Source organism: Gracilinanus agilis, chromosome 6 (genome assembly GCF_016433145.1).
Source record: "Gracilinanus agilis isolate LMUSP501 chromosome 6, AgileGrace, whole genome shotgun sequence".
Taxonomy (NCBI): Eukaryota; Metazoa; Chordata; class Mammalia; order Didelphimorphia; family Didelphidae; genus Gracilinanus; species Gracilinanus agilis.
Window position 1 is genome coordinate 212,503,590 of NC_058135.1, and position 22,976 is coordinate 212,526,565.

Sequence of the window (22,976 nt, forward strand, 5' to 3'; positions counted from 1 at the left end):
ATATGGAAAAAATAATCCTTAACTTAGATGCAGAAGTGACTTTAGAGATCAATCCCTCATTTTACAAATGAGGAAATTGAGGCTTCAGAAATATTTTGTGGTTAAACCAAGGTTAAAAAGACAGTAAATAACTATGGAGCCAAAATTTGAACTAGGTCATAAGATCACAGATTAAGAGCTGGGAGTGATCTTAAAATTCATCTAGTCCAACCTCATTCCTTTTGATTCTAAATCCTTTCCATTGACCACACTGCTTCCTCATAACATCTAGCCATCTGCTCTCATCTCTAATCATTTAATTATTCAATCAACAAGCATTTATTAAGCATGTTCTATGTTGCAGGCACCGTGACAAGCACTAGTGACATAATGATAAAAACACAATGGTCCCTTTCCTCAAGCATGAAGGAGACTCTGAGTTCTCAAAGGTTATGCCAATGCAGCCTGAACTCTGGTAGGTCTTAGGAAGCTAGAAAGGCTTCAAATATAAGACTAGTAACATACCATGGCTGACATCTATGGGCAAGCCTGGCCAAATGCAAGGATGCTGGTCATACATTATGATAGCCAAAAGTGGATGATTTTTTTCAGCCATTATTACTTTGGAAGGCAATTTGCTGAGGTCTTGAAGGGAATTTAGAATGCATCTGTGATGGCCATGCCCTCATGGGCAAGATTACAGATATTAGATAGGTACAATAGACCCCATTCCACTTCCCCTTATTGACAGAGTTCAGTCAAGGAAAGCAGCGAAGTGATAAAAAGTAAATGATTACATCTTATTTAATGACTTTATAAGAGGGCTGAAGTCCTTGGATTCCACTGATTTCAATTCTCCATCCTCTACATGAAAATGGTGACTCTATGTATATTAGAGTAGAGAAAGAGTTGGAGACCAATATTTATTTAAAGGGTCCTGTTGTAATCTAATTATCAATGCAGACCAGACCAATTACAGATAGATTACCTTGAGAGGTGTCACTGCCAAATTCACTTCATTTTTCCTCTTTTTGAGCTCTTCAATCTGAAATAGAACCAAAGCATGGATTATCTCGATTATTCCCAAGGCAACCTTGTCCAACATGGAACCATGAGTGGACTTTTCGACCAATTGAGACCAAGTGAAACGAGAACTAGTTTTTCAAAAGGAATTTTTTTTCCATCTAGAGCAAAAATAGGTGGTAATAGGAGAATCCCTGAACAGAAACACAAATGGGCTGGAAGGAAGTGGTCCCAGCCCTAGCCCACATGAGATTTCAAAGAGAGGAAACCCCTGGAATAAAGGTGACAGAGTAGGGGGATTGTGGGGATGGTGGCAACAGCCTACAGTATCAATAATGGGCTGGTGGCGGGCTCCATGAGGTGATGCCATGGTGGCAATCAACACAGAGAGGAAGTGTTGGAAACTCGAGATGAAGCTTCATTCTCCCCATGTTAGTAATGGCTCGACTTCCAAATGAAGTCATATATAGTGTTCAACCCTGGAAAACATCTTCAAGGGAATCTTATAAACATGAAGTGTCTGGTTCCCCAAATAGGAATAGGAACATTTGCTCCCTGAGCAGCTGAGATTGGAATTGAGAAGGGGAAGAGGTAAAAGTTCTTCTAGCTTACCACAGTTCTGTTCCTGGAGTAGAGTTACTAGTTTTATGACCAAGCACAAGGTACTTTTTTTCCCCTCTTTCCATTTCCTCACCCATAAATTGGTATTAGTAATACTCCACCAAATCTCAGGGTTATTTTGAGGAAAATACTCAATAAAGATTTCAAGCTTGTGAAACATGGGCTCTTATTGACAATTCGGTTGTTGTACAGTTATTTTTCAGTTACATCTATTTCTTCATGACCCCATTTGGGATTTTCTTGGCAAAGATACTGGAAAGGTTTGCATTTCCTAGTGACTTGTCTAGGGTCATTCAGTAGCAAGTGTCTGAGGCTGAATTAGCATCTAAGACTGGAATGACACATGCACAGAAAATTTTAATGCATATTTCATAATAGAGTCCTTCAGAAGTTAGGTCTGCACCAGTATGAGGTCATAAGAAACCACAGTAATGCAGACAAGTGCTTCATGGAGGAGATTGTATCTTACTTGGGCTTTGAATACTCAATTTAAATTCCACAGTAAAAAGGAGAGGGATGGTAGTTTGGTAATTTGGGCATAAGGAACAATGTGAGTAAATGTACATAGGCAAGAGAAAGAACAGTGTGTATTTGGAGACAGAAAGTAATCTGCTTTGGCTGTGTAGCACCTGGTAGCAGAAGATAAGATCAGGAAATTAGGGCACCATTAGGTTGTGGGGGATCTCAAAGCCAGGAAAAGAAGTTACAACTTAACTCAAAGAGGCAAAAGGGAGCAACTGAAGATTTTTAAGTGGAGAGATGACATTAATAGGTCTATCTAAAAGGAAATTTATTTAGATATCAGTTTGATGAATAGTTTGGGGTGATGTGAGGGAGTTAGTAGAGTGCTTTTCAGGAAAAAAGAATAGTGGACACAACTACAAAGATCTATGTCTCGACTTAATAGTATATAAAGGATTTTAAAATCTATATGCTCAGCAATGTGAATTTAAAATTATGGGGCCCTGAGGAAAAGATCAATAAGCCCTTAGAAATGTCCTATCTACAAATGCAGATTCTCCCCCTTTTTACTGGGCCCCCATAAACTGCAGAGATATTTTAGATACCTAGTAATGAATGTGGTAAATTCAAAAATTAAGTTAAAAATAAACATGAACAGAATCCAGTGAAGTTATCAAGGAGCTTAATTTCATGGTGCCATTATGGATTCGTGTGACCTTGGGCAAATAATTTCATTCCCTAGATCTTAGTTTCCTAATGTGTGAAATGAGCATTTTGGATTAAGTGATTTCTAAAATATGTACAACATGATGTCATTCTTTAAGTCTACCATTCTACATGTTCTAAGGTCTCTTGAAGCTCAAATTCTATGATTTCTTTTGCCCCGATTTCTCCTGGAGGATGAACAAGAAAGGGCGAGAAACAACAGTACCTTTTCTGTCAGCTGGCCCTGAAGGTACCGAGTTTCATTTTGAGATGCCTGAAGTTCACTGTGTAAGGCAGCCTGATCTCTGAGCTGGGACCTCAGGGTTAATATCTGGTGGTGGAGAAGCTTATTGTTGGTCTTGGATTCTTTTTTTGGAGTGATGTTCTTCGTGTCTTGGAGCTATAGAGAAGACATAATTAAATAGTATTAATAAACAACAATAAAAATAGTAGAGGGAAAGGGATGAGCATTTATTAAGATTCAACTGAGTACTTCACAATTATCTCATTTGATCCTCAGCAACCTTGGGAATTAAGTGCTTTTATTGTTCCATTTTACAATTGGGGAAAGTAAGGCACATAGAAGTTGGGACTTGTCCAGCATCACAGTTTAATATCTGAGACTGAATTTGAACATGGCCTAAGGAATCTAACAATTTATTACCTTTTTTCAGATACCAAATGATTTAATTTATTATGATACTTAATAGCAGCAATAAGGAAAACAATTATCAACTTTTAAATTGAATAGCCCATCATAATAGACTATTATTGAGCTGGAAGGGAACTTGAAAATAGATTGTTTATTCCAGGGGCTAGCCATCTATGGTCTATGAGCCAAATCTAACCTGCTGCTTGATTTTAAATGGCCCAGGACCTAAGATTGACCTGTAAAACCATTCTTAACTCTATCAACCCTCATAAGTCCAATCCTTTTGTTTTGCAGATGGCAAAACTATTACACAGACAAAAAGAATGTCTTGCCCAGTGTACTAGAGTCTAGAACAGGTTTATTGCAACTCTTAGAAGAGGAATTCCTGCGTTAGGTATGGTTTGAACCGAGTGACTTCTAAGTTTTCTTCCAACTCCAAATTTATAGGTCCCTGCGGAAGCATTGAATAAAAACTCCAATCCCAAGTAAGGATTTCAGAGCTGCTCAGTCTAAAAGAGGCAATGGTCTTTTGAGTTATAGAAATAATAATAACTCATATTTAAACATGATATCAAACACTCAATACTTTTTAAGTTTTAGTAACTTAAAATGGCACTAGGACTTTTGAGACACCCTGAACATCACTTTGTAAAGTATATTACACTGAAGTAGGTAGTGTATTACTGTCTCCATTTAATAAATTAAGAATGCGAGATTAAATCATTTATGCACCATCATTTGCTCAAGGCTAGTTGATATCCAAACTGGGAAATTTTGCCCTAACTCAAGTCCATAAATACTCCACTATCAAATTTGTAAATGTATGCATTCTCTTGCCTCCAGAAGATTAATGCACTCCCCAATGATGCCCCAATCATCATTTAGTAAATTACTTTTTTCCAATTACCCTCTAAACTCCTTGAAATCACTACCAAATTTCTTGCCAACTAGGACACGCTTTACTAAATTAGAGCTTTGAGGGGAGGAATCATAACACAATTAAAAGAAGGCTATTCTTGGAAGCCAAAGAGTGGGACATAACCATTTATTACCTATGTAACAAGCTGAGGCTAATAATCTAAAAAATAAAATAATGATTATTAATAATAAATTAAAAAATAAAAATAACTCTTGTCAATTACCCCAGAAATAAGGACATGATCAAGAGACTGGTAGAACCTAATAAATAACACTCATTGCTGTTGATTCGTTCAGGGAGAAATGACACTTCCATAAACCCCTAATATCACTCATAGGAACTATGAAGACCAGAGAAGGAAATGAAGATGCTACTGGCAATTGTGACATTTTCATTGATGCTGTTGATTTAAAGTAGGGGATTTAAAAGAGGAAAGCAGATTTGGAAAGTGTGCTCTTAATGAGGGCTAGTAAAAATGCTTTTGCCTGCAATTCTGATAGAATAGAATTTGGAGGAGGAAGAGGAAAACCTCTGAGACTTTCTAGTTCCTTCAAGTGAAGATGTGAAAACTTTCAACCAAAAAATCAGAAGTCATTTAGCTCAAACTATCCCTAAATTCAGGCACTTTCCAATTGAATCCCCTTTTGATATCCTCATATCTCCTTCAGGTCAAGGCAAGTTCTCTGTGAATTTCCTGTTTCAGATCAGAGGGCAGGAGAAGAGTTACATCACATCAGTATGAGAGAGGGAACCTCGTTATGTGAAAGAAATTGTAAAGAACAAAAAATATGTGTGGGCTACCTCTGGAAGTAGTGAGTGTTCTGTCAGTGGAAATGTTCAAGCAGGAGCTTGATGGACATCTTTTATATAAACTAGAGAAGAAGCATGCTAGGGCTAAGACCTAGATGTCTAAGAGTCTATGATGTCAGGACTGAAGGCTGAAGGATTACAGGATCATAGATTCAGAGCTGAAAAGAGACATTGGAGACCATCTAGTCAAATGATCTTATTCTCTATGTGAAGAAATTGAGAACCATAGATATCAAGTAAATTCACCAATGCCACACAGGTAGCAAATAGCAAAATCAGGTTTTGAATTCAGGCTTCTGACTCCAAATCTTTCCCCTCCTCCAATGGGTCTCCATAGAAGGTATTGGAAGAAGAAGGAAACAAACATTTCTTAAGTGCCCACTATGTGCCAGGCATTGGTTTATGCACTTTATGAATATCTTATTTGATAATGAACATAGCATTGGTGAGTCCAAACCTCCTAACCTTACAGAGAAGAAGACAAAGGACCAAGGAGGTAAAGTGATTACCTAAAGTCTCAGAGTGAGTTAGTAACAATGATGAGACTAACAGGCTGCCTAAATTTCTCTCCAATGTGCTATCCATTTTCAGCAAGCTATCCTGAACAAATAAACCAAAAACACTCAAAGATTTTTTCAATTATTTTCTGATTTGATAAGCCATTGAGAGCTCTGAGGAAAGCTTGCCTTTGTGTCATGGCAATGAATGAAAATTAACAGAAATTTTGGTGATTCCTAGAAACTAAGAATATTAACTTTTCTCCCTCAGCCCAAGTCGGAACATAAAATATGCATATGGAGAAAATTTTTTGTCACTTTATGCATGTTATTAACAAGGAAATTACCACTTATCCATATTTGGAAAGCACAATGCTTACAATAATGTCATCAGGCATTCAACTCTATAGCACATAAGTTTCAGTTTTCACCCATCTTCACTTGGTAGAACAAAGAGCTCTAGACCAATGTGATTCATATTTTCTTTTTTTTTTAAAGAAAATAAATAATTTAGGTGGAAGGCATTATTTTAAAGGCTTCTCTCTCCACATAAGAAATAAAAGGAAAATGTATCAAACACATTTCTGTCATGTATAGTATGGAAATCAGAGGCTTTGATCACTTCCTAAAGAAAGTTATTGAAGGATCAGAGCCTGTGAGAGATATTTTAATAAAAATCCTCTGATGTGTCAGAAATCTTGACTCAAAACAACATTTAATTTGGATAAAAGTACCTTGGGTTCCATCCTTGTTTTGCCCATAACTAGCTTTATGAGCTTGGGGAAATCATCTTCTCTGAGCCTCAGTCTATGGGTAGGAATTTTGCAAAAAAGTACTCAGTAAATCTAACTATGCGATGTGAATGCGAGCTTCATCATTATGGATAGGCTGGATTATTGTTGTTCAGTCGTTTCAAATGTGAGTGACTCTTCATGACCCTCAGGTTGGATTAAATAATCTCCAAGATCTACCCTGCCCCTAACTTTCCATGTTAAATGGGCTAAAGTTCCGTCTAGCTCTAACATTCAATGCTCTACATTCTAAAATCCCCTCCAACTCTGGCATCACATGCGTTATGGTCTAACATCCCTTTTAAGTCCAACATTCCATGTTTAATGTTCCAAGATATTATTCAGCGCTAACATTCTGTGTTTTTTTGTTCTGATTCATATCGTATTGATATTTTATGTTTTATATTCTATGGTTCATTTAAACTTTGACTTCTTAAAAATCCCCAAATCCAACCAAATGGGGACCTGGCAGATGAGCATCTGAGTCATTGTTTTTTTTTTTCTTAAATGAGTTAAACTTCCATACAGAAATAGAGGAGATATAAATCAGAAAAGGACAACTCTTTGGTTGGTCTGGAAATCAGTTTAGCTTAATGTTCGTGAACCTTCTTTTCATAGATGGCTTGCAAAGCTAGATGGAATTAATATGGCACAGAATAGGTACAAAAGTTAGCCACAGCAAAGCAGAGAAAATAACTACCCCAATTCAGGAACTATCAGATAAATTGATAAGGGTGAGGATGAGTCAGAGGAGGAAAGATGGTGTGAGAATACGTTTGTAAATGGACAATGGGTGTGAGGCACACGTGAGTGTGGGGCACATGTGTGAAGACCTCTGCTTGCACCCATATACATAAAAGTACACTTTGGGGAAGATTAAAAAGATTTGCATTCAATTTCTGTCCTCATCTCCCAGCTGTCCATTCTACTACACATATTTCTAGTTAAAGAGAGAGTGTAGCACTTAACAAAAATACATGAAAAAAAAATCTTTTGATTTGGGATTTTGCAGTTTATTTGAAATTCGTACTGTGTAGGAGTTAGTTTTTTTCCATCTGATCCCAGGGAATGAACAGATGGATAAAATTAATGGATTCACAAAACCAATTTGCAAACCTGTCAGTGAATTTCATAAAATCACTATGTATTTCCATGGTATTACCTACTCTCTCTCTGCCTCACCCCCCACTTGGCAATGTCTGGATAAGGCTTCCTTATGCTGTTCCCACAAGAGAGAAATTGCTGCCCCTATTTCAGAGTGGGGAGCTAGCAGAACTTTGACAGAGAGGCAGCTGTACTCTAAGCAGAAAAAAATACAGGACTTTGGGGACATCGTAGATTTTTTTTTTAGAATTACTGAATTTTAGAATTGGAAAGGACTTTAAAGGCCATCTGGTCCAACCTGGGCTTGAGCACAAATACCCCTTCTATATCACTATATTACATAGTGCTAGAGCTAGAAGGAGACTCAGAGGTCCTCTCATCCAACCCTCTTATTTTATAGACAAGCAAACTAAAGCCCAGCCAAGTGCAGTGACAATCCAGGGTACAAATCTCAGTGTCTGGTTCCATGTACATTGATTTTTCCACAACAATATACCTGTCACTGTGAATTCAAAAAAAGAGGAAAGCAGAGGAAGGCAGTAAATGGAATAAGACCATGGGCAGCTTTGTCAAAAACCTATGAAAAATTAAGGATTCCTGGAATGAAATGAGCCAATCTTGTCATTCTTAAGGACATGAAGAAGAAAGATTCCTGAACTTGGAGTAAGGGGACTTGGGTTCAAGTCTAGATTCGACTACTTCCTGCCTCTCAATCCTATGGCCCTTTACCAAGATAGCCCAAATTCTTATATTGGGGGCAAACCACATCCAGGCTTTAGGCAAAAGACACTAGAATATGCATAAATCTATGTTACATATAGGTTGGAAGTCTAATTCTATCTTCTTTGCAGGAATGCTTCTAACATTTGTATCTTGGAGGGGAGTGGGGGAAGGATCCAGATATAATTTTATTAGTATAGGAGGAAACTCTCAGGTGGAAAGGCTCTCCAGCAATTCAAATTAACACCATTTTTATAATTTATCTTTGAAAGCTGCATAAAGCACTTAGACTTTATCCATGATAACACAACTAGTTAGGCAAAATTTAATCTTGGATCTTGTTTAATTCAAGAACTATTTTTCAACCATTATACTAGACAATCGCTTTAGGGGATTTGTTAAGAGCAGTATCATCAAACTATAACCATATAAATCAATAATCTAATTAAATAATCCCAAATCACCATTATGGAATTGTATTTTTTTCTAAACTAGAAATTTACCCCAATATTTATATCTTTCATTCATTCAATCATGCACTCAGCAAATTTCATTAAATAGCTGCTGGGGGCTAGAATATTGAATTACCTGCTCAGGGAAAGGACAAAGTTCAATTTATCAATCAAAAAGTACTTATTTTGTGCCTGCTTTATACCAAGAAACATGCTAGGCCCTGGGGATACAGCTAAAAATGGAAAAAGTTGCTGCTTTCAAGATAAGCACAGTCCCTGTCCTCCTAAAAGAGTAGTATAGGATCAGGTTATGAAAGGCGTTAAAAGCCAAACAAAGGATTTCATATTTGATCCTAGAGGTGACAGGGAGCCACTGGAGTGTAGTGAAGTGGAGAGCTTGACATGATTAGACCTACATTTTAGGAAGATCACTTTGGCAGCTGAGTAGAGGATCAAATGGACGGGGAGGAAAATTGGGGCTCAGAGAACAATTAGAAGGCTATTAAAATAGTACCATTGAAACAATGAAAACCCATCCTAGGGTGGTGGCTGTGTTAAGTAGAAAGAAGAGGATGTACACAAAAGAGCTAACAGTGTCATTAAGGCATTCTGTACAATATTACTAGACAAAGAAGATAGATGAGAAGGAAGAGACACTTTAGTGTCTTTGCAATTTAAATAGTGTATATAATTCTAAGATATTCCAAGTCAGAAGGAAATTCTGTTCTGAAACTCATCTTCAAAGGATGAGCATTTGCTGCCAACGATAAAACTAAGACAAGGCAACATAAGCACTTTTAGGCTGTTTTTAGCAATAGTGGTTTTGCTGTACAGAGAAATCTGCAGGGTGTCAGACTAAAAAACTCTTGTAAAGGGGAAGCTGCCTGGCAAAAGATTTTTCATGCTTTTCTAAATTAAATCTTCTTGTAAATAAAAATATACAAGAGTGTTAGAGAAATTTAGTTTGAGACTAGTTAAAACTCTCAGTTCTTGTTCATATGAGCTCTTGAGCACCTATAGCTACCCAATGCCATACTTGAGAAGAACATTGTTTACAGCAGAACTAGTATACAACCCTCCATTCTAACTCTAAACCCCATTACTTTATACTGCCTCCAGAATCAGAGTATTGGATCCTAAAATGAACATTAGAGATCACTTAACCCAACTCCTTCATAGTGGCCCAAAGAGGGGACTTAATCAAGGTAGAGAACTAGGGCACTGGGCCAAGGCTTTTAACTCCTAAGCTCAGTTTTCTTCATACATTTAAGAAAAATAATTTACAAGGATTTTATAACCCTTTGCAAACACTAAAGCATTATACAAATGTTACTTATGATTATGGTGTTCAAAGGGAGAATTAGTAGTTGTGTACAAGTTTCATGGAGGAAGATTTCATATCAATATACAGAAATACTTCCTTGCATTTAAGGTTCTACAGTTATTAGATGGGCTACATTGAAAAGGAATAACTTCTCCATCTTTGGAGGCCTTTAAATGGTGGTTGCATGACTACTCTTTGAAGATGTTAAGAAAGGGAGTCAGTCTTTAAAGACAGACCTCTGAAGTCACAAGAAGTTTTGAAGTTCTATAATTCAATTATAAACTTTTTCATACTTTTTTTGATTTGTGATATGCTTTAAAGTCCACTTACCTGGGAAGAACTGGCTAGTGAATCATGTGCTTGATTATGGAATTCAGACGTACGCTTTCCTTTTTTATTTCTTTTTAAATCGGCTCTTTTTTTTTCACACTCATTGTGTCCTTGAGTGTCACTGGAAATCTCAGGGTTCTCTTCCACTATAAATTGATTCTTTCTTGTATTGGTCACGTGGAGTTGATACATTTCACTGCACATGGGGGATTGCTTTTGTCCTTCAGCAAAAACAGACGCTTCCTCTGAAGGTGATCTTTCATGTTTTGCTGGTTGGCCTGAGGATTCAGTTACCTGAATTCCTTGGTCTACCATGTTTACTTTGCCCAACAACTTCTGGATTTTTTCTTTCATTTGCTCATTTTGCTTATTCTCTTTGGTTATTCGTTCAATATCCTTTGTTTCCCCTTTGGCTTTCTCTTCTACAACATCTATTTTGTGGAGAAGCTGTTCATTTTCTTCCTTTAGGCTCTGCATCACATCTTGTATTCCTGGCACTAGGTCTTCAATTAGATCTTTGTAGCCATTTCCAAGGTCAGTTATCAACGCCTTGAGTTCTTGGTTTTCTCGTGTAACCTGCTCAGTCATTTCCCGGGCTTCCCTAATGTTCTTTGACATTCCTTTTTGGATATTGTCCATCTTCTTCTTCAGTATCATATTTTCTTCTTCCAGGTCAGAAATTTTCTCATAATTTTTCCCATTGCAGTCTTCAAGGTCTGAAACTAAACGCAAGTATTGGTATAGTTCATTTCTTAGTTGAGTCAAGTTTTCTACCAAAATGCCCTTATCTTTTTCAAGTTCAGCTATCCTTTTCAGATTGATCTCTTTTTCTTCTTCTAATGCATAGGTTTTATTATTGCATATTTCTTGAGCTCTGTGTAATTTAGTTATTTTAAGGAAAACTTGATTTCGCTCTTTATGCATGTCAGAAATTAGTTGGAAAAACCTAGCTTTCATGTTTTCTTGTGCGTCACATTTTAGGGGAAATCTGTTCAAATCAGCTGCCCAAATGGCCAATTGAGAATTTAGAATCACTTCATTCACATCAGGCAATTTGGTAGAATGAGTTTCATTTTCCATCTCTGGAGTACATATGGTTCTAATGTCCTCGCCCTTTTTAAGTTTCACACTTTCACTAACATCTTTCTCAGCCCTTCCTTCTAATATTTCTGAAGAATCAACAGCTGTTCCACCGTCTGCATCTGCTGAGGCTGTATGAGTACCAACATTCTCTTCCACATCTAAGGATTTCAAATGCTGAGAGTACTTCCAGTTTTCTTCCTTTAACTGCTTAATTTTCTGTCGATAACTCACATTTTCTTCCTCCAAGACAAACATTCCCTGGAAATGCTTCTCAACTTCCTTCTCTAGTTCATTTATTTTGAGAAAATATTGGCTATTCTCTATATCTGTGGCCAATATTGCATTCTCACAAGATTCATCTTGCAATGGTGACTTCATACTGAATTGAGAGCAACTCTGTTCTGCTGAGAAAACCTTGCCCCTTTCCTTTTCAAATGCATATCTTTTCTGGATGTGCTTGTCATTACTATCATTCTTTAGATCTTCCATTTCTTGATGGGATATGGCTTTCATCTTTTCCACTTCAAACAATTTTTCTTTTTCTTCCCAGTCTTGGGGACCTGTTTGTTCTTCTTTTAGCTTAGATTTTTCCCTGAGATCTGTTACTTTTTCTTCAAGTATGTTGGCATCCTTTGGCAAATATCCATGATTCTCTCCAACTATTGTGAGATTCACACACTCATCTGATGAATCACTTTCTTGGTTCTTTTCCTTTGTTTGCTTTTGGGGGACCCAAACATTTGGCTTTCCTTTCATATCTTCTTCCAGGAGATCCAAGATCTCCCCTTGAATCTCTGCCTCATTCTGTTCCACTGTAATTTGAATTTTCTGCCTTTGCTCAGGACAGCAACTGCTTTTCAGAAACTGATTTTTTTCTTTCTCTTTTTCTACATGTTCTGGGCATTTTACACCATGATCTAGAGTGCTTCCATCACTCAAGTCCCACTCCAAGTTTTCCTTTTTGCTTATTCCATTTTGTGGAAATATATTCTGACTTTTAAACCATTTTTCTTGCTTGTCTTCTTCCAATTCAAGTTCTGTGGCTCCTACACTTTGGTCAAAAATCTCCTCAGGCATACTTGAGTCTTTTATGGAAATATCATTTTTAAAAAGAGATTGTGGATCATCAGTAATGGTCTGGGTCTCCTTAGGATTCCAACTTGGTTCCCTGGGGATTTGGGAGACATGCACTGATTGGAGCTCATGAATCACATGGCTCTGAGGAGGTTCTTCTTGGAAAGAATCTTCTAGAACAGTAAGACTCCCAGGAGAAGAAGGGACAACCATAGGCATTAACAAAGGTATTATGGACTTCTCCAAGAAAGGAAAAGACTCTTTATTTTGTGGTTCTGGCATTGCTCTTGAAAAGATGAGTTGGTCAAAGGAGAATGGATGATCATCATTTAAATCGTCTGAGGAAGATCCACAAAAGAAGAAAAGGACTTTCTTTGGATCTGAGATGGGACCACCTGAACTACCCTGTGAATAAAGACAATAGAAAAGAGCAAATTTAACATGGCCACTTGTCACTTTGTCTGCATTTATCAAGGAGATAATGACTGTTCAGCATAGTGTTAGATACCTTCCTTATAAAGGAGAATACTGACTAATCCTTATCTTCATTTAGCTTATAACATTGAGGCCAGGGACTGTTACATATTTTTTTTTAATTACAGATACTTTCAGAGTGCTTGGCATATGGTAACTACTTAATATGTGGTAGCTAGGTGGTGTACCAGATTAAGTGATGCACTTGGATTTGGAATGATCTGAATTCAAATGCTGTCTCAGATGCTTGTGTAACTGGGAGCAAATCATTTCTTGCTCAGCCATGGTTTCCTCATTTGAAAAATGGGGACAATCAATCATCACTCATTGACAGGATTATTATTATGAATACAAATGAGCTTATATATCTATGACATATATATCACGCCTATGCTGAAAATGCTTTGTTATCCTTGATGCATTGTTTAAATGTTAGTTATTATTATTATTAATAGATGATTAGATTATCACTTGGTTGGGGAGATAAGAATTTGCCCATCAGTTCCATATGGTATAGTGAAATATGCTTTGAAATAAGTATGATATATAAAAGAAAAAGCATTCAAACCCATCTATCACCATGTAGTTGGTCATTGTTATAGAGAACAATGAAGGTGGAAGGCAACAGGAGGAGCTCTCTAGCTAAAAAAGAATTTAAAGGAAGCTAGAGGGCAGGGTCAGGAATATGTCAGGTCAGGAATAAAAACATGCATGTCCCTACAAAATAGCCTACTGTGGCAAATGAAGAAAACACTTTTTTCAAATTCAATATCTTGTTGCTCAACCCAGATCACAATAACTGAGTCACTGCAAATTTCTCTAGAACTTAATTTGTTATCCACTTTCTTGAATTCTTTATTTTAATTCACCCATGAGGTAAGAAGAGGGCACAAAGCTGGATTTGGATTTGCTCTCTAAGGGATATTGGTGGGTTTAATGATTCTCGACCCACACTATCCCATCAGAGCTCATCTACCCAATGATGCAAATATACACCAAAATAAAAAAAAGCTAAGTTTTCATGTAAATAGGAACAAGTCATACACAATAACAAATTGATGTGAAGAGCAGGAATTATTAAAAATGTAAATAGAATTTTAAAAAATTAATTAAAAATTAAAGTTAAAAACATTAAAAATCACAAGATATTATGCAACTAGGCACCAGAAAAATAAGAGAAACCATCAGGACTTTGGGATTTCACAAGATGAGGGAAGGATTTTTTTTAACAACAAGAACAAGAGTCATCTGTAGTTTATTGTCTGAGATGTATAAAAACAATAGCCTAGATTTCTACAGGACTTTCTAGTTTACAGAGAACCTAATCTTACAGCAACCTTGTGATATTGGTTATAGTATGATTATTACTATTGTTGTTATTTGTATTTCACAGATGAGGAAAGAGACTTGGAATATAAAGTTACATATTTAATTTGAGACCAAAATGGGCTTGAAACCAAGATCTCTACCTAAGACCAACATTTTTTCAGGAAAAGTTCACTTATCTGGAGGCCACTTTCTTTGAGGGTTCAAAGTATCCCTCCTTTACCTAATTTATTTCACATAGTTGGGCTGACATTTCGTAAAGCACAAGTCTATCATCTCCCTTTTTCAGTAAACCTCTATAGGTCCCTAGCTAAAATAAAAATTCCTCTGTTTACATTTAAATATCTTCACAAACTGGGTTAACCTAATGAAAAAAATCAAGTCATTCTCTTTGTGATTTTTAAAATGTCTTATTTCTGAAACCAACACTGATAAATTTTGATACAGGGCAAATTGTTTCAATAAAATATGCACATTACAGAAAAATACTACATTATTTGAATCATAATTTTTTCTAGGAACATATTTCTGTATTGTGGGGGGAACTTTAGCCAATTTTCTTTTCTTTTTTTTTAGTTGACAATGATAGGATGATTTTATTTTAAATTTTATTTAATTGATCAAGAAAAATTGTCCATGGTTACATGAATCATATTCTTTCTCTCCCTTCCTCTAATCCCCCTCCCATAACCAATGTGAAATTCCACTGGGTTTTTCATGTGTCATTGATCAAGACCGATTTCCATATTGTTTTTTAGCCAATTTTCAAAGCTTTTAAAATGAAAATTTATGAATATTGAAGTCAATTAAGCAAATTTTATTAAATATCTCTTATATTCTAAGGAGGAGTTTCAAAGTTTATATCAGTGTACCTGTCCTCATGGAGATTTCAGTCTATTCAGGCAGAATTAACAGAGAACATATGACAGCTACAGTACATAAGCTACACATGATAAGTGCCTCAGGGAAGCAAAAGATGAAAGGCTTAGGAGTTCTTATCATGACAGTAGATGAGAGTGGGCGAATCAGGGAAGACTTCCCAGAGGAAATGATATTTGAGTTGGACTTTAAGAATGGGGAAGAATTCAATAGAATTCAACAGATGAAGAAGGACAAGGACAATATTCTGTATGTAAGAAACAATCTATATTGGTTATAGTGTACAGTCAAGAAGATGAATAATATGTAACAAGTCTAGTAATGTTATTTTTTAATTCCATCTAAGAATGGATACTGAATATTGATTCCATGGCAAGATGAATAGTGCTCAGAGTCACCTACTTAGGAAGTGTCTAAGATTATATTTGAACCCAGGATCACCCATTTTCATGCCTGGCTCTCTATCCTCTGAGCCACCTACCTGCCCCAAAGAAAGTTTCTTTATATTAGAATATTGGTGAAAGACATCCAACTGTGCATGGGAGGCAAATGACTACAGCAAACCATTATGTCCCTGGCATTCTCAAGGGATATCAAGACATAATCTGGAATCTAGAAACTGTGAGCCAGAGGTGATGAGGAGTGTGGCCAAAGAGCTATGCTTATCTGGATTGCATTACTAGTGTATTAGGACAATAAACTAGGACAGTGCAATAAGCACCAGATTGGGCAAAGTGAGGTAGTTGAGTGGAACAATGTATAGAAATGTTGGACCTGCACTAGGGAAGACCTGATTTTGAATCTCCCTCAGAAACTTATGACCTGTTCAACCCTTGGCAAGTCATACCCTATAAAGGGGGATAATAATTAACAAATACCTCCTCCCAGGGTAGTTGTGAGGTTCGAATAATGTAACATAGGTAATATTCTTTGAAAACTTTGTAGTATTATGGAAAGCTTTTCTCTAAGAGATATATGTGTATTAGATTTTTCTAGATAGACTGAATATTTATCATGGACAGATATCCTGCCAAATGTTCCTCATAACTTCCACAGTGCTCCAAAGTGGGCTCCTATAGAATAGTACAAAATAAGCTAATTCATTCATGTTCTACAATTTGTACTTTTGATCTTGCAAAAACAGATTCAGCTTCTTTCTTCTTCTATCCAGGGAGCCCCCTTCTCCCATTGGTGAGCTCTTCCCACAACCTCCATTTTGAGGAAGGACCAGATGAGTCATTCTTCATTTATTAGACTTTCCCACCATGCCCCTTCTAAGTGCCTGCTCATCCACTCTCTATCCCTTCTTCTGCTCCCCTTAACTATGTTGCCTTGCCCTACTAAAAGGTGAGTTCCTTGAGGGTAGGAAAAGTATTTCTTTTCATTTGTATTTGTATCCCAAACATTTAGAATAGTGCTTAGCACATAGAAAGTGCTTAATAAACAGTTGGCTCTTTTTCTCTTTTTTTAAACCTTTACTTCTAGTCTTAGAATCAATACTAAATACCAGTTCCAAAGCAGAAGAGGAAAGGCTAGGCAATTAAGGCTAAGTAATTTACCCAGGATCACACAGATAGGAAGTCTCCGAGGCCAGATTTGAAACAAGGAGCTCCTGTTTTTAGACCTGACTCTCTGTACACTGAGCCATCTTGCTATTCCAACATTTTTTCTTTTATTCAAAATTAGTTTTACCATAACAACAAGCTATAATTTAGAAAATATAATCTACTTTTATGGCACTTTAGCTCACTTGATCCTTTTCAGAGCACTGTGAATTATGAAATTATAGAATTTTAGAACTGGAAAAATAAACAGTATATATTTAAAACCATCAGTAAGCACCGTCTGCGATGGGGATGAATTAGAAGTCTTCCCAATAAGATCAGGAGTGAAACAAGGATGCCCATTATCACCTCTATTATTTAACATTGTACTAGAAACACTAGCAGTAACAATTTGAGAAGAAAGAGAAATTGAAGTTATTAAAATTGGCAATGAGGAGACCAAGCTATCACTCTTTGCAGATGATATGATGGTCTACTTAAAGAATCCTAGAGAATCAACTAAAAAGCTAGTGGAAATAATCAACAACTTTAGCAAAGTTGCAGGATATAAAATAAACCCACATAAATCATCAGCATTTCTATATATTTCTAACACATGCCAGCAGCAAGAGAGTTAGAAAGAGAAATTCCATTTAAAGTCACCCTAGAACTTCTCTACTAGCAGCAATGAAATGATCCAAGACAAATCTGAAGTACTTATGAGAAAGAACGCTATTCACATCCAGAGAAAGAACTGTGGGAGCAGAAACACAGAAGAAAAACAACTGCTTGATCACATGGGTCGATGGGGATATGACTAGGGATATAGACTCTGAGCGATCACCCTAATGCAAATATCAATAATGTAGAAATAGGTCCTGATGGATAACACATGTAAAACCCAGTGGAATTGTATGTTGGCTATGAGAGAGGGGTGGAAGAAGGGGAGGGAAAGAACATGAATCATGTATCCATAGAAAATTTTTCTTAATCAATTAAATAAAATTTAATAAAAGAACTGGAAAGAACCTTGGAGGCCAGCCTTTCAGTCCAAAGCATGATCAAGAATCCTCGGTCCACCATCATTGAAAGATGATCAGCTGGTCTCTACCTTCTTCTAGTAAAGGGGAAACCACTACCAAAAGGCCTAGGAACCAAATAAGCACAGAAAGCTTCTCTAGAGTTGAGTGGCAAGGAAAAAAGTGTTATAATATGTAATTGGATTTCTGATTGTGGATTGCCTTCTGTCTTTGTGATTTTGTAAGGCCATAGCAGAAATGTTCTACATGCTGAATAAAGGCAACTAATCAGATTTGGCTGGCATGAGCTAGATGAATCTCCCTTCATATAGTGAACAAGAATGGCAAAGATGATTTTTACCAGTGCTTAAACACATCTTACTCAGAGTTGGTGAATAGCATTCTGGACTTGAAGTGAAGAAGATGTATGTGCAAAAACTGCTCTTGATCCAATAGCTATGTGATCCTGCATAAGCCATTGAGCCTCTATCATACCCTCTTTCTTTAGTGCTAAACTATAGTATATATATATACATATATATATATATTTGTATATAATATATAATAAAATATACTTTATAAAATAATAATGAATGTGAAGCATTAAAAATTTTGAAGTATTATGTAAAGGTCAGTTGTAATTATTGTTACAAAAACAGTAAAGGACTGATGATCTGATTTTTAAAAAGTATGAAGAGTAAGAATTATACAGTATGAAATGATATAGATTGTACTAGGTTTGCATTTCTACCAATGATACCAAATGGAATGAATGCATGCACAAAATGTCAATTGGCCTTCCTTATAAAAGGTAAATATTTCCTCTCTCCAGTTACTCATGGAGATTCAGGTATGCCTTAGGAGAAAAGAATAAGTGCTTCCAGAAGGAAATGCAAGGGAGAAAAGGATGTTATGTGATGCAGGAGAATTGTGGCTTATATGAGGATATCCAAGTGGAGGAGTGTGACATAGAGGGATGAAAGACTATTAAACAATGTGACCTAAATAATAGGCAAAGGGTGTTTTTTTTTCAAAGAAGAGAATATGGACCATCTCAGGACATAGATAGCACTTTCTTGTGTAACAATGAAAGATGAGTTGGAATAAGAGTCAAAAATGCTCTCCCTTTCTTAAAATTATTTTGCATTGCTTTTTATGTATTATGTATTTACTTACTTTCATTCTACTAAAATTTATAAAGGACCTAATCTGTGCTAAGTAGTGTGGTGGATAGAGGGCCACTGACTTCAGAAATACTCATGAACCTGAGCTCAAATCTGTTCTCAGACACTTATGTAATCCTGGACAAGTTCTTTAATGTTGACTCCATTTTATCATCTCTAGGAGAGGGGAGACTCTGAAGTCAGTGAGGCTAGATTGAGACAAAAGGTCAAAAGAGCCTAAACTATGGTATCAGCTAGGGGATGAGAGGGAAATAGAAATGTATGTGTTATACATCCTGATAGAATTTAAGCTCCTTACATTGAAGGAATATTTCATTTTGATCTTTTTATCCTCATCACCTATGTTGCAGTGCCTTGCATATAGAAAGTGCTTAATAAATATTTGTTAAATAAAAGTATGTAAATTCACATATATTACTACCTGATGAAAGCTCATATCATCCTAGAACTCAAGTTGGGAGGGATCCCAGAGGACATATAGTAGAATCTCTCATTTTATACATAAAGAAAATGAGGTACAGGGAGGTTAAGTGACTTAATTGTCTAAGTTCAATTGCCCTTGGGTCAGAGGTATTGGGTCTGAACTTGGGTCCTTTGACTTGAAAGCTATTGTTTTCCCCACTGTACCCCATGACCTTTGTAATGCAGTTCAAGGAAGAAGAGATGGATAGTGGGTTTTGGTAAATTCCTTCAGTGGGGACACACACAGACAACTGTTTGCTTGTCAGACATAAGCCACAGCAAGCTCATCTGCCTTCTCAGAGCATGTGGCTGGAAAGTGATGGAGAGTCTTGGGAGCTTGTCAAGCCTGAGGACCATGCCAACTCCTGGTGATGTCTGTGGGTACAAATGGCCTTAACAAGAAGCAACCAAGAGTTATGAACTCAGAGTCAAAATAGTCTTAGGGGCACATGTAAAATGTTTGTCATTGCTGTCAATAGTGAAAGTGGGGTTTGGAGGAAGTGAGCAGCTATGTGACAAGATGGTGTCTAAGAATACAATTTAATGTTTTAAATTGTAGGAATGCTTGTTGGGGGATGGCAAGGGCAATGAAACTATCAATTTCTCTATTCTTGTATTGTCTAATTGAGGCCTTAAAAATAAAAGGGATGAAGAAGGAGAAAATTGCCCATGTTTAGTGGGAGAAGTCAGACAAATGGGAATAGAAAACTTTCAATAATGAAAATCTGAAAGCACAAGAAGAAATTGCTTAAGGGAGGGAAGTAAGGTGGAGAACATTGCTGAAAGCACCATTAAGGTTGTACAGGAAATGATAACCAATACAAGTTGTAAAGAAACACAGAGAATTAACAAAGAATAGAAAGTTGACTCAGCAGCTATAGGTTTCTCAATATTAGATCTCTTTAGCTAGAAGAACAATGATTATTTATTATGGATATTGCAAAAGGGATTCTGGGCCATGTCTACACTAGACTTGAGGTCCTCAGAAGTCCCTTCCAGCAATTAGTTTCTGACTAGGCAGTTAAATCAGACAGAGAAATCTGACCTCACCTGTGCACTGTAAGATATCTTGATTTCTTCAAGGAATTCATCCAAGTTATCCAGAGTAGTACATGATCCTTTCATGCCTCCAAATGAGCCCCAATCATTTTCTTGCTCAGCTGGCAGGGCTAGAATGATATGGTTTTGCAACAAATAGAGATGTACCATGAGATATAATAAATGAAAGAGCAGGCATTGTTAACAAATAGCATTTGCCAATGCATACTCATTGCCTGTGAGGCCACGTTAGAAAATAACCACTTTCCTCCATTTAATGAATGCTACTCATTTTCTTTTTCTGGCCATAAAAGATTCCTGGCATCTTGTTTTTCCAGGCAGCACATGAAAAAGGAATAAAACTAAAGATTTCCTCATTTCAGTGGTAGAACTAAGAACTTTTTTGATCCAAGGAAAGGTAATATGGTGGAGTTAGTAGACTCAGGGTTTTAATCTAGCTCTTTCACTACCCAGCATCTCCTACAATTACCCTGTTGCTTTTATTATACAAATATGTGATCTCAGCTCAGTTATTTAGCTACTCTAAAACTCAGTTTTTTCATCTATAAAATGGAAATAATAGTACTTAACCAAACTGAAATACAAAGTTATTGTGAGGCCAGAATGAGAAAATAGATGTGATAGTGTAAAGGATGAAATGTCTTAGACACATAATGCAGTGTGGAAAAAAAACATAAAGCTAACAGGCAAGAAATCTGATCTTGACTCCTAGTACTGAAACAATTAAGGTGTGTATTCTGGAGAATGCCACTTTGATTCTCCTGGATTTTGCTTTCCTCATCTTCAAAAGGAGGAGCTTAGATTAAACAATCTCTAAGGCTATTTCCAGTTCTATAGTTCTAAATTCTAAAATCCCTTCTAACTCTAGCAGCTGATTTTCTATATTCAAAGGTTACCATAGCTCATTATTTCTATTCTCATATTCTAGATGGATGACATAAAGTCTTCCATTTTATTTTTTATTTAGAATATTTTTTCCATGGTTACATGATTCATGTTCTTTCCCTCCTCTCTTCTCTCCCTCCTCCCAGAGCTGACAAGCAGTTTCACTGGGTTATACATGTGTCAGTGTTCAAAACCCATTTCCATGTTATTCATATTTGCAGTAGAGTGATGTTTTAACATCAAAACTCCAATCATATTCCCATGGAACCACATGATTGATCATGATTTTCTTTCTACTTTTCTACTCCCACATGTCTTTCTCTGGATGTGGATAGCATCCATTCCTAGAGGTCTTTCCAGGTCACATGGAATTCCTCCAGTTCATCATTCCTTTCAGCACAATAATATTCCATCACCATCAGAAACGACAGTTTGTTCAACCATTCCCCAATCGAGGGACCCTCCCTTGTTTTCCAATTTTTTTCCACCACAAAGAGCACGGCTATAAACATTTTTGTACAAGTCTTTTTCCTTATTGTCTTTTTGGGGAACAAACTCAGCAATGGTATGGCTGTCTCAAAGGGTAGGCATTCTTTTAAAGCCCTTTGCCCATAATTACAAATTGCACTCCAGAATGGTTGGAACAATTCACAACTCCACCAGCAGTGTATTTGTGTCCTAATTTTGCAACATCCCCTTCAATATTTATCACTTTCCTTTGCTGCCATATTGGCCAGTCTGCTAGATATAAGGTGGTACCTCGCTGTTGTTTTAATTTGTATTTCTCTAAGCAGGAGTGATTTAGAACACTTTTTCATGTTCTTATTGATAATTTTGATTTCATCATGTGAAAACTACCTATTCATATCTCTTGACAATTTGTCAATTGAGGAATGGCTTGATTTTTTTAAAAAATTGACTTAATTCCTTATAGATTTGGGAAATTAAACCCCTGTGAGAGAATTTTGTTATGAAAATGTTCTCCCAGTTTATTTCCTTCTAATTTCGGTTGCATAGGTTTTGTTTGAACAAAAACTTTCTAATTTGATATAATCGAAGTCATTGTTCTCTATCACTTACTTGGTCTTAAATTCCTTCCTTTACCACAGATCTGCCAGGTATACTATTCTATGTTCACTTACTTTATTATTTCACTCTTAATATTTAAGTTATTTACCTATTTTGAATTTATCTTGGTATAGGGTGTAAGATGTTGAACTAAACCTAATTTTCCCATATTGTTTTCCAATTTTCCTAGCAGCTTTTATCAAAGACTGAGTTCCTATCCCCAAAGTTGGGATCTTTAGGTTTATCAAACACTAATTTACTGAGGTAATTTACCCCTAGTGTATTCCACTAATCCACCCTTCTGTTGCTTAGCCAGTACCATATTGTTTTTATGACCACTGCTTTATAATACAGTTTAAGATCTGTTAATGCAAATCTTCCATTTTAATAGATGTAGAATGGTGTTTCATATAGAATATGAGTCTTTCAGTCAGGAAGATTTGAGTTCAAATCCTATCAAATGCTATCTTACTAGTTTCAAAGCCCTAGACAAATTACTCAATTTTTTTTGGACCTCAGTTTTCTATCTC

The 22,976-nt window shown here is 36.4% G+C and overlaps 1 protein-coding gene across 1 annotated transcript in view; it reads right to left on the reverse strand.

The window, feature by feature from the left end:
• C6H4orf50 (chromosome 6 C4orf50 homolog) overlaps nucleotides 1-22,976 on the reverse strand; it is a 114,633-nt gene that overhangs the window by 68,324 nt on the left and 23,333 nt on the right. Inside the window, exons 6-10 of the mRNA XM_044681764.1 lie at nucleotides 20,485-20,603; nucleotides 12,364-12,951; nucleotides 10,390-11,844; nucleotides 3,017-3,190; nucleotides 968-1,024 (exon numbers count right to left, since the gene is read on the reverse strand). Of these exons, the coding sequence (XP_044537699.1) occupies nucleotides 968-1,024; nucleotides 3,017-3,190; nucleotides 10,390-11,844; nucleotides 12,364-12,951; nucleotides 20,485-20,603 (2,393 nt within the window). The remainder of the gene's footprint in view (nucleotides 1-967; nucleotides 1,025-3,016; nucleotides 3,191-10,389; nucleotides 11,845-12,363; nucleotides 12,952-20,484; nucleotides 20,604-22,976) is intronic.